The 12,197-nt window shown below is 47.2% G+C and overlaps 1 protein-coding gene across 2 annotated transcripts in view; it reads left to right on the top strand.

Annotated features, from left to right (window-relative positions):
* HSPA14 (heat shock protein family A (Hsp70) member 14) overlaps positions 1-9,102 on the top strand; it is a 440,582-nt gene extending 431,480 nt beyond the window's left edge. For both annotated transcript variants that reach the window (XM_078674199.1, XM_078674200.1), the window contains one exon: positions 8,677-9,102. In XM_078674199.1, coding sequence (XP_078530325.1) covers positions 8,677-8,755 — 79 coding nt within the window. In that variant the 3' untranslated portion in view covers positions 8,756-9,102. The remainder of the gene's footprint in view (positions 1-8,676) is intronic.
* The last annotated feature ends 3,095 nt before the right edge of the window (positions 9,103-12,197 follow it).

Below are 12,197 nucleotides of genomic sequence, written 5' to 3'. Positions count from 1 at the left end.
GGCATCGGCATCGCAGCACTCTTGAGGCTACTCCGTCAGGGAAGCAAGACCCACACGCCTCAGCTGCAGCCCCGGAGAGGCGCAGCAGGATGCCAGATAATCGCAGCACAGGTCTGGAAAGGCAGGCAATGATTGTAGGTGCCACCAAGGCAGCTAAGTCGGGCATCAGCAGTGACCTAGACGATCAGAAACCAGCAGACCTTCGGAGACCACCTGACGGCGAGGGAAGAAAGGAGAACCAGGGGAGAGACGAGGAGAATTGTGCCCGATGTCCGGCTGGGTAGGTGACGGCCGAGGCGGTGAACGGGAGCCAATCTCCTCTATAGCTGTCGAGGCAGCTCCACCGGGCCTCGTGGATGCCTTATCTCGTTCACAGTGGTAGAGGATCCGTGGGCAAGCTCCAGGAGCTGAACCAGAAAAGTCCAGGCTGCTGCTGGACATTTGGCAACTGGGGAGCTAACAGTGCTTGATCTTATTAAAAAGTCAGTAGCTGTTTTAATCAAAAAGCACACAAGCAGACCTGGCAAGAATTGCTAATGCTAGGTTCAGGAGCATGCAGGAGGGGGTTGAATCCAGTTGATTTGAATTCCCTTTAAGATAATCACGTGCTGTACACTTCATAATGAGCCAGATTGATATGGCTCTTTCATCTTTCACTATTTCAGATAAACTGACAGCCATACCCTTTTACGATGAGTGTTTTTGGGGATATGATCTGATGGAAACAGAGGTATATAGAAGAATTTTGGCAGAGTGGGCTAGAGAAGGCGATGCGGGATGTGATGGGCATAGACCAATTTTGGGTACGTTTCGGATGGGATGGGATAAACGAGTTACAAGAGATACCCCTCTCTGGGAGGGTGCAAGATTGCCAGAGATTAGTAAACTCCGAAACCTTAGAAAATGGGATTTAATTGGATCACTAAAATGGGTGACATCATAGAGCGAGGTACTCTGGCTCCCATAAAAAAGCTAAAAAACACATATCAAGTGCCTGACACTCAGAGATACTCATATCTCAGACTGCAACATGAATGGAATGCAGAAGAGATAGATGCTAAGGAGTTACCAGAGTTTTCCCCTCTAGAAGGTAGATTGCTGCAGAAAGAACTCTCTCTTAAAGCTATCTCCTTGACCTATAAAACGTTAATGAACAATATGCCAGATAAATTGGGTCCACTCAGGGCAAAATGGGAAGCTACAACGGGGCCCTGAGAGGATATTGATTGGGAGGCGGCACTGATGCACCCGAGAGAAGTAGCACTCTAACAGCAACTGCGTTTAAAACAATTTAAAGTCCTCCATAGAATCTACTTTGATCGGGTGCGTCTCCATAACATGAGCCGAGCACAGACACCTCAGTGCCTGCGATGCGACACAGACCAAGGTACATATATACACACGCTTTGGGAGTGTAAGAGGATCTAATGATACTAGAGCCAGGTAGCAGGGGAATTAAATAAAGTGTTAGGGACGCAACTAGAACTGGAGCCGAAATATGCCCTTTTAGGGATTCCCACTGAAATAGATCTGCCACGGCACAAACTTCTTCTATATAATTTAGGGCTTATAGTGGCCAAGAGAAATATTGCTCGCGAATGGGGTGACCCAATCCTGCCCACACTTACTGAACGGAGGGCCCACATGGATCTCTACATGATAGCTGAAAAATTGACCTACCAGACGAGAGGGTGCCCCCGAAAGTTTCGTAAGTTCTGGACTCCTTGGATACAATTCCATGGGCTAACTGTAGAGGGGAGGATAGCGAAAACACCTTTCTGAGGGAAAACCAGGGAGTCGAAGAGAGATGAAGGAACTCGCCCCTTTCCCCTCCCTCTCCCTTATCCTCTCACTCTCCCTTATCCTCCTGGTCTTTGTGTGTCCCTGTGCTCTTCGTAACCTACCCAGGTTTGAATTACTATGACTGACTGTCAATGCAGGTAAGCCGGAGAAACACAGGCTCATTGTAATTGAACTGAGGTTAATATTGTATAATGTTATGCTACCCTTGTTACTGCAAAGTCTGACTTGTATCTATGCATTGCTGATTCTTAATTGTCCATATATGCCATAAAACAGTTTAAAAAAAAATACTCAGTTTAGAAGCATGGCTCCTGAGGAAATAGAATTCGGACATCTCCAACTGCCAAAAAGATCCATGCACATTATCAAAGGAGCAAGGAGACCAACAACACAGAGGTTTTATTTCAAAAAGTGGAGCAGATTTCGAAAATGGTGCCCTAAAGAAAATGACCCACAAGCTTCAACAGAGGACGCCATAGTCATAAGATTTCTTAGGTACCTAGTAGACGAAGGGCTCTTTTACAAACCATTGTTGCTTACACAAAGGCTGCGAAAGAAAGCATTTCTTTCCAGAGACCAGCAATCAAAAATGTTTCTGGATGGAGCAAAAAGACTAGCACCATCCAAATCGGCACCCACTCCCACATGGAACCTCAACCTGCTACTTATGCGTCTTATGAAGTCACCCGTTGAACCCATGCGCATGGCTGCAATACCTCACCCTGAAGACTGCCTTCCAGGTACCGATAATATCTCAGAGTGAGCGAGCTGCAGGTACTAACACTACAGGAATCACACATTCAAATTCACAAGGACAGGATAGTAATGAGAACTAATCCCAGATTCCTACCTTCGGTGGTATCACATTCCATGTCAACCATGCTATACAATTGCAGGTTTTTTTTTTTTTACAGCATCCAAAGTCACAAGCTGAACTGGATGTCAGAAGGGTGGTGGTGCATTATATGCAGGAAACAAATGCAAAGAGTAAGACCCAACAATTCATCTCATTCACCCCAGTATCCAAGGGCACACCAGTGCCAAAGTCAGCTATTGCACGATGAATAGTGAAACAATACAAAGATGTTACAAAGCGGCAGATTCAATGAAGATGGAGGGAACCCTTGCCTTCATTGTTAATGTGTCAATCAATGACATCTTCATGGCTGCCACATGGTCCTCTGCACACACACATTTACTAAACTCTACTGTGTTGCCATCCAAGGAAGAACAGGTAGGACAAAAAGTACTCCAACACGTATTTGCAAAAAAACCTGTTCTCTACCCAACCTCAACGGAACACCTCTACACAATCTATACATAGCATGTGAATCCAGAAACTTCACGTTGCAAAACAAAATGGTTACCTACCTGTTGGATTCCTTTTGCAGCTGAAGACTTCACATATGATCCTGCCACCTCTGCCAGAAAAAGAGTGCGAAAATTTGCAGCAGGGAGGAGTAGTCAATTAACAAAGGAAGCTACAGACATAAGAACACCAGATATGAGTCTGAAGAGGTGACCACACAGTGTAGCTTCATGGAGATACATCTGACATGTTTTAAGAGGGAGATAGTATGAAATGATTGATGACGTCCACTGCCAAAAAAGGGGGGGGGGGGGGAGAAAGAAAACAGAGACATTTCTGACCCAACTACTGCTAGAATAATCAACAGCATGTGAATTCAGAAAGTCTTCAAGCAGCAAAACTACTCCTATGAGTAAGTAACAATTTTGTTAACGACTAGAAAGGGAGACAGCAAGGTAATAAATGTTAATAAATTAAATTGGACCGACTTCCTGAAGTACATGAATGTAACATTATCTACAACCTGCCATGATGATATTGACTAGTTACTGTAGGCCCAAAACCTGATATATATTAAAGTTAGTTTCGGGTATGGTTTGCACAGCTCTAATTTATGAAGAAACATAACGAGAATCAAGCAATAAGTTACCGGATACTATGTTTCAGACTCCTATTTTACGAATGATGGCAAAGTAAATGGTGCACCTTATAATTATTGTAAAAACTGTAACATTTGTTATTAAAAAAAAGAGAACAAGAATAAAGATCAATTCATGAAGGTGAAAATGTGTGAATTTGAATGTTATGTTATGCTATGTTATGGGGTATTTATAAAGTGCACAGCTACTCTGTGGAGTGTCCCGGCGCTGAAGATTCCCCCTTGACAGAAAAACAGTGTACGATCTCATCCTACAAAGTCCCCATTACTGATGGAACAGCCAGGTCTTAAGTTGGCGCCAACTAAGGAGATCTTGTTCTTGTCTGAGAGAGAGAGAGGCAGACTAATCCATAGTTTTACAGCTACCACCTGGCCAGGTCTTAAGTTGGCGCCTAAAACTAAGGAGATCTTGTTCTGGTCTGAGAGAGGCAGACTATTCCATAGTTTTACAGCTACCACCTTGAACGAACGTCCCCACCCTTCCTAGTCCAAAAGAACTTAGGCACAGACAACAAATGTTGGGTCGATGACCTAAGAGTCCTGGCTGGGGTTGAATGATTTGTAGTGACACACCAGGAGATGAGAAAAAGCATACTTTCTCCAATAAATTCACGTAGTTAACAGCATGAATAAAAGATCTGATAGAGACTTCTTGCCGCAGATTCCTTACCTTTGAATTTCCCCAGGTGTCAGACAGATCTGGAAGAATTTTCTTGAGCAGTACCTCTAAGCACTGGTAGGTGGTGTGGATCGGCTCAGCGTGCGTCAGCGTGGTCATCCGCGCTGGATGGGACGTCACAGAACCTATATAGGCGCCACCTAAGCATGCTGAGGTCAGCTCTCTTCTGTCCACACCAACCACTTCTGATGTGGATAAAAGCTACCCTTCAGTAATTTTTTGACATATACCTTGCCTGCCTGCGGTGTCTGAAGCACGACCACGACCCAAAGTGGTGCTCAGATTGCCTCACCATGAATCCTAATGCTTTGAGGGAGTGGTCCCTAAAGCTCATGGCGGCCCGAACTGCGACTGTCCGCAAATTATGTTCCCCAGTCTAGAGGAAGGTGCCGGGAGCGGTTGCAGAGTCCGAAGTAGTCATCAGCCCACTCAAAGTCCACGGGACACTTGGGTAAGTTGAGGCACAAGAAAAAGGTGAAGCGGCCTTTGACTTCTCCTTGGCCGACAATATGAGGTAGCATCAGCATTTGAGGCCTGGATTCTCGGAGCCTGGGCTGACTCCACGCCTCCCCGATTTTGCAGGAGCCGTAGTGACTCCTGCACAACTTAAAGAATTCTATGAGGCCATTTTTGGGTGAACCGCCTCAAGCGAGCCTTCAGGCCCTGTGGGGTCAGAGGGGATCCCATTTGGTTCCACGCCGGCATTTCTAACCCCAGCCGACCCCCAGGGATCCATTCCTGAATCCGGACCAATGCGGGTCATACCACCTCAACCTTCCCCGGCGGAGTCCCAATGGCAGTGCAGCCTCCATTGCCATCCCAGACTCCATCAGAGTCAGAGGGGCGTTGATCGGAGCCGCATCTGTTGGCGGCAAGAAATGTTCTTCCTAGATCGGAGGGTGAGCCCTATTCCATTGGGTTAGGCTTCTGGGAGGGGTCGCTGGACCCTTCAGAATACCAGCCCTATGAAGAAGAACCAAATATGGACTGGTGTGAGGAACTGGGTGAAGTTAGTTGACTGGATACTTCTCAAGATACTGGTCTGTCTTCTCCCCCTACCGTGGCTACAGAGGAGTAAGACCTATATGCAATGGTGGTGCAGAAGGCGGTTGAGGTCCTTGACCTTCAGTTGCCCTCAGTGGCAGTCAAGACTAACATTTTGACATAGCTGTTGCAGCCGAGGGTTTCCTAGTCCCAACCCCTACTCCCATTCAGTGACGCCCTCACTGATGCCCTGTTGGATACTTGATCCAAGCCCAACACAGGGGCTCCTGTGAATAGGGCAATCGCCCAATGCCACCGCCTCACTCCAGGGGATCCAAACTTCCTCACCCAATACCCTACCCCAGAGAGCTTGGTGGTCTCCTCGACATCACAAGGCACATTCCCTACTGCTCCCCTGGATATTGAATCCAAAAGGCTGGACTCTTTGGGGAAGATGTTTTCTTCCACCTGCCCTGCTTTACTGTTTGTGGGCACGGAGAGTCTGGTATCCTGAGCTACTGAGCATGGCCATCGATGCTCCGATCAGGCTGTCCCTTTGGGAGGATCTTCTGTCACAGCAGCAGGGGAGGGTTTTCCACCCAGATGAGTCCACTGTCCGCCTTCAGGCGTGGAGATTGAGCAGAGACAGATGACAGCTTTCGAACTTCCTCCCGAAATCAGGGAAGTCTCTCCAATAAGTTCCTGATCTTGGAGGAAACTGCAAAAGATCTGCAGTGGTGGCTAACGAACCAAGATTGAGTCCGAGGCAGACCCCTTTCCCTTCCCCAACCAGATCTAACAGTAGTGACAGATGCATCACTCCTGGGATGGGGAGGCTATCTGGGTGAGGTGGAGATCGGAGGACCCTGGCCTACGGTGGAAATCCGGACTCCACATCAACATGGTGGAGCTCTGCGATCCAACTGGCGTTGAAGGCCTTTCTACCTCTCATCAAGAGGAGGCTAGTACAAGTGTTCACAGACAGCACCACCATCATGTGGTGCTCCAACAAAGAGGGCAGGTAGGGTCATGGACCCTATCGTCAAGAGGCCCTGCATCTCTGAACATGGCTGGAATAGCAGGGCATATCCCTGATAGTTCAACACCTGTCTGAACGGCAGAGCAGAAAAACTCAGCCGTCGATGCCTAGCATATCACGAATTGTGTCTCCACTCGGAGGTGGGGCAAAGTCTGCTTCAGCAGTGGGGAAATTCTTGGTTAGATCAGTTCGGCTCAACTGAGAACATGCAATGTCCGCAGTTTTGCATGTTGAAGTTTTCCAAGGCAGCTATCGCTCAGAGACGCTTTTCATATCGAGTGGGGCTCAGGCCTCCTGTACACCTTTCAGCCCATACCACTCCTGCCCAAAGTTCTAAAGAAGATCAGGAATGACTGTCATCTTTTTGGCTCTGGACTGGACCCAGAGAGTCTGGTATCCTGAGCTAAAGAGCATGGCCAGCGATCCTCCAATCAGGCTGTCCCTTTGGGAGAATCTTCTGTCGCAGCAGCAGGGGAGGGTTCTCAACCCAAATGTGTCCACTGTCCGCCTTCTTGCAGGAGATTGAGTGGTGACAGTTGACAGATTTCGGACTTCCTCCTGAAGTCTGTGATGTCATCTTGGCATCCAGGCGCCCCTCCACCAAGATGGTATATGCCTGCTTTTTGAAGAAATTTGTGGCATGGTATGCAGAAAAAACTTATTGTTTCCCTCTCTACCCCTCTTTCTGAAGTCTTGCTTTTCATTCTGTCCCTTGCCCAGCTTTTTGCGACTGCCTGATCAACCCTCATCATTTAAGTTCCCTATTGCACATAGGTTCCTGAAGGGTCTTGTTCATTACTTCCCTCCTTCACCAGTTCTCAAGCCTCAGTGGGACCTTAATTTGGTTCTGACATTTTTTATGTGTGCTCCTTTCGAGTTTCTCCACAATTGTCCCCTCAGGCTTCTCACATTAAAGACAGCCTTCCTTGTGGCAATTATTCCTGCCCACAGAGAGAGTGATCTGTAGGCCTTATCATCTAAGCTGCCTTACCTTTCTAACTATCCTGACACCAGGTGCTTCGTATTAGGGCCTCCTTTCTGCCGAAAGTGGTCACCCCATTTCATGTAGGCCAATCAATCACCTGCCTACCTTTTACTCTCCTCCATATCCCTCTAAAGAAGAGGAGCGACTCCTCCATCTGGAACCAAAAAGAGCGTTGTCAGACTAACGAGAATTCTGGGGGGACGTCCAACTCTTCGTGGGGTATGTTGGTGTGAAGAAAGGTTAGGCGGTGCAGAAGTGAACCATCTCTGGATGGGTCATGCTCTGCATCAGAATCTGCTATGCACTACCCAAGAAGTATCCTCCTGAAGGCTTGCAAGCTCATTCCACCGGGGCTAAAGCTACTACCAGTGCATTAGCACGCGGAATTCTGTTCCTGGACATCAGCCATGCAACAACGTGGGCATCTCTGCACACATTTACCAAACATTACTGTCTGGAAAGCCAGGTCCATAGAGATGGGCACTATGCCCGTTCAGTCCTGCAGGACATCCTTGTTTGAAATTGGTCTGCAGGCCCACCTCCGGGGAGGTATTGCTTGAGTATCTAGTCAAAGGTAAGGAATTAGCAGCTAGAAGCCTCTATCAGACGAACAAGTTACCTGCCTCCGGTAACACCTTCTCAGGTACAGACTATATCTAGCCGCAGATTCCTTACCGACCTGCCCATCCTCCCCACTCTGCAAACGAATTTCTAGGGACAGGGCTGACACCATTCCGAGCTCTAGTTTTTCACACCAGTGGTCAGTGGGCTACTTGGTTCTGCGCCTCTTGCGTGAAAAGCCTAGGAGGCACCTATATATGTACCGCAGCATCACATCCGGTGCCAACGACGCAGGCGGAGTCAATCAACCCCACTTACTGGCACGGAAAGGGTACTGCTCACGAAAAAACATCCGGATTCAGTCTGACGGCTGGAGAAATTCAAAGGTAAGGAATCGGCATCTAGATATAGTCTCTACCAGATAAGCGGTTAACAAAGGTAAGTAACTTGCTTGTCACGCTGTGGTCTGCATCATGAACTATTTTAAAACTAATATTGAAAACTCTTCGATTGAAGATAGTGAGTGGTCTCTCATTAAATATTTATTAACCCGCTAAAACTGCATTGTTTAACAGGGACGATTTTTTTACTTAAGCTTACAACTCCTAATTGACAATACTCTGCTCACCTTTAAAACATTTTTTCTTTCTTTTTGCAGAGATGGATCATTGCACGTGACTTGTACTGATGAAGGCACAGGAAAATGTGAAATGATTACAATTGAGGTGGCATCGTAACATCAAATCGAAGCCATGAGTAACAGCCCTCATTTTTCTGCCATGGACTCTTTGAGACAGCAACTGCATCCTCGAGTAATTCTTGGACTTGTCTCCTTAAACTGAAGCATTGAAAGACTTTTTAAGCCTGCAGATAACATATGCTCCTGATAATGGAGCATAGTGAATGTGGCACTCTTATGTGATGCACTTAGTTCATCACAGAACATTGTATTCAATATTGCAAGTATTGATTTCCTTTAAAAGATGCATGGATGTTTTCCGAAATAAGGAGAACATTGTGGTTTTTGGCATACACTGTAAACTCAATCCTCTAAAAATAATAAATTCTGTCACTCTAGGATAAAGAGGTGGCTTCATGCATTACTTGTAATTAATGGATGAAATTGACTAATAGTGGTTTTGGTGATATGTGTGGGATAGGGAGGCATGGAGGTGGGTGTTTGTATATTGCATATCATGAGTTCTCTAAATTTCCTAGAATGCCCATATATGAAGTAATTTATTTGTAAGTGGAGTGTGCGTTTGTGAATACGAACTGTATGCTCCTTGATTAGTTGCAGTAAAAGCATGAGTAGTTTGGAGAAAAACAATTCTAAACTACTTGATTATTGCGGTCACAGCGAGTGGTACTGAAATACATCACATGTTTGCTACAGCTGCCAGTGTCTACCTCCTTCTGAGATCAGAAGTGTTTGGGGCATTTTTGGAGGTTTATGTTGGATGACCGCTGAAAGTGTAGCATGTTATTTTATGGCTCTGATATTTCGAGGCCTTCTTTCGAATGAATTTCTGGGTAAGGCAGAGAGTGTTGAAACTGAAGGCTAAAAAGGCTGAGGTACAATGAGATGACATATCTGTTCTCAAAAGAAATATGTGCCAGAAGCTGATAGTAGCACAATAATTTGAAAAAATATTTTTGTTATGTATATTTTCTAATTGTGTCTTAGATTTTAATTTTTGTGTAACTATTTCCATGGTGCTTTCACATTGCTCTTTTGTTCTGATGGAGACTTCTAGCTGCAGATTCCATAACTTTTGAATATTTCCCAGGCGTCAGACTTAATCCGGAAACTTTTCGTCAGCTTCGACACGTTACCAGGTGGCACTATGCAGCTGTGCACTGACATCGTTCCACTGCAGAAATGAAGGGCTGAACCCATGCAGGTGCCACCCCTGCACGTTGACGTCATTTCCTTTCTTTCCGCACCTCCAGATGCGGATCCAAAGCTTCCTTCCTGTTTCTCAGAGACATTTACCTAAATATTTCTTCAGTGTGCAAAGAATATGACCCCCAAACATATTTTTAGCCCCTTCTGGACTGTAGGTAAACAAATGTCTGTGACGGATCCCCACTGGCTTTGCCTGGGGTGTCTGGGGTCGGGCCACAATTCCAAGGCCTGCAGTCACTGCGCACTGATGAAACTGAATGCCATCAGGGACTGCTAGGCGAAGCTTTACATTGCCAATCATAAAAACACTCCTTGCCAGGACCACTCCAGATCATGGTCCGTGTCAAAAGTTCAATCCTGTTGCAAAAGTTGACGTAACTGTTCGAGAGGCAAGTTTTCGCCACAGTCCGAATTGTCTTCTAAGCCCCCCCAAAAAAGCATAAAAAACAAATCATACCGGGATCCCGCACCCTTGTGCCACTCTCATTCGCCTGAACAGTCGTGGGGATGGCAACACCTTTCGATCTTGCTCCTGAAGTCATCGTACTTCAGAGCCAGTCCTGCAGCTGGTTGGGGTACAGCCAGAGTTTTTGGGGCCTACAGCCACGCCAAATCAGATTAAAGAGTTCTGCGCAGCTATGCTCAGACTCTTTTAATCCCACCTGACTACCTCTGGGAGCCCTAGGGAGCTGAGAGGCACTCTATTGGGAGTACCTCTGGTTTTGCCCAAGGTGCAAGTTGGACCCTCCAAGCCCGTTTTGCCTTTGACTCCATTTCTGACCCCACTTCCGGCATTATAACGTATGCTGGTACAAGGAACTTCGCTGACTTCATTAGCACTGGAGGGCATGCCCTTTGACAGTACTCGCATGTTTGGGGATGTGGGTGATTCTACTCTAGAAAGCTTTAAAGTGAGCAGGGCAACTTCCTGCTCTCTGGGCCTGTAGGACCCACCTCACCAATCGCACCAGTTCCTTTCATGGCTTTGGTAGGTGTCTCCTACCGCTCTAGCCTGTCCCCAGAATTCCAGCATTTTCATGGTAGAGGCTTTTGTGTCCACCGCCCCTGCAGTCAAGGTCATGGGGCCACTCAGTCTACTCCTCCCCCTGCAGCTCCATCTGCCAAACCTCTTTAGCATGCCCTTGGAGCACAGCCACCTGTAGGGAGGCAGGATCCACCGTTTCTTCCTCGTTTTGCAGTCAATAGCATCGGACAGGTGGGTCCTACAGATCTTTCACAGGGGATCCACCTTACTCTTCCTCTCTTTACCACTGCACCTTCCACCGTCCCCTCAGGGACCGACAAAGGATCATCTGTACATTTTGCAGCTGGAAGTGCAAGCCCTTTTGGCCAAAGTTGCTGTCGATAGGATGCCAGTGCCAGAAGTTGGACATGGTTGTTATTCCTGCTACTTTCTCGTGCCCAAGAAAGGTGGAGGTCTGCGGCCTATTTTGACCTGCGCCCTTTCAACACCTTCCTCTGGAAGGAGAAATGCAAAATGTTCACCCTCACCCAGGTCTTATCTGCCCTCAACCCTAGAGACTAGATGGTGGCGTTGAAGCTGCAAGCCCCTATTTCCACATACCCATCCTGCCAGCCCACCGGCGTGGGACAGGAGCATTTTCAGTTTGCTGTGCTTCCATTTGGTCGCTCCAGTGCCACTCGGGTGTTCACAAAAGTGATGGCGGTGGTGGCAGCAGATCTTTTGAGGTCAGGGATACCACTCTTTCCCTACCTTAAGTACTGGCTGTTGAAGGTGGGCTCGCCCCTGGCTGTTGACCACTACCCCCATACTATGGCAAAACTCCTTACCCTTGGGGTTCACTATCAATGTAACAAAGTCACACCTGACTCCTTCTTAGAAGCTCTCTTTCATCTGAGACATGGTTTGGGTTTGTGGGATCTGAAGTCGCAGTGGTCTCAACATCAGGCGGATCTCTCCGACCATGTTCAGATTTTGTAGGAGACTGCACCAAACCTGCAGTGGTGGTTGCTGGACCACGATTGGGTCAGTGGGCGAGCTCTCTCTTTTTCACACTCAAGGCTCACAGTGGTGAGCGATGAATCACTTCTGGGTTGGTACAGCCATCTGGGAGAGGTGGAGATCAGAGGATCTGAGGGCTCTCCGCTTGACACTGAAATACATTTTTCCATGCACCAAGGGGCTGAGGTGATCTCGGACAACACCACTGCCATATAGTATTGCTACAAACAGGAAGCAGTGGATTCTCTGACACTGTGCAAGGAGGCGTTGCGCCTGTGGAAATGGC

The sequence above is a fragment of the Lissotriton helveticus genome, chromosome 1_1 (assembly GCF_964261635.1).
Source record: "Lissotriton helveticus chromosome 1_1, aLisHel1.1, whole genome shotgun sequence".
Taxonomy (NCBI): Eukaryota; Metazoa; Chordata; class Amphibia; order Caudata; family Salamandridae; genus Lissotriton; species Lissotriton helveticus.
Note: the sequence above shows the minus strand (reverse complement) of the source record. Positions and strands in the feature narration are given on the sequence as shown.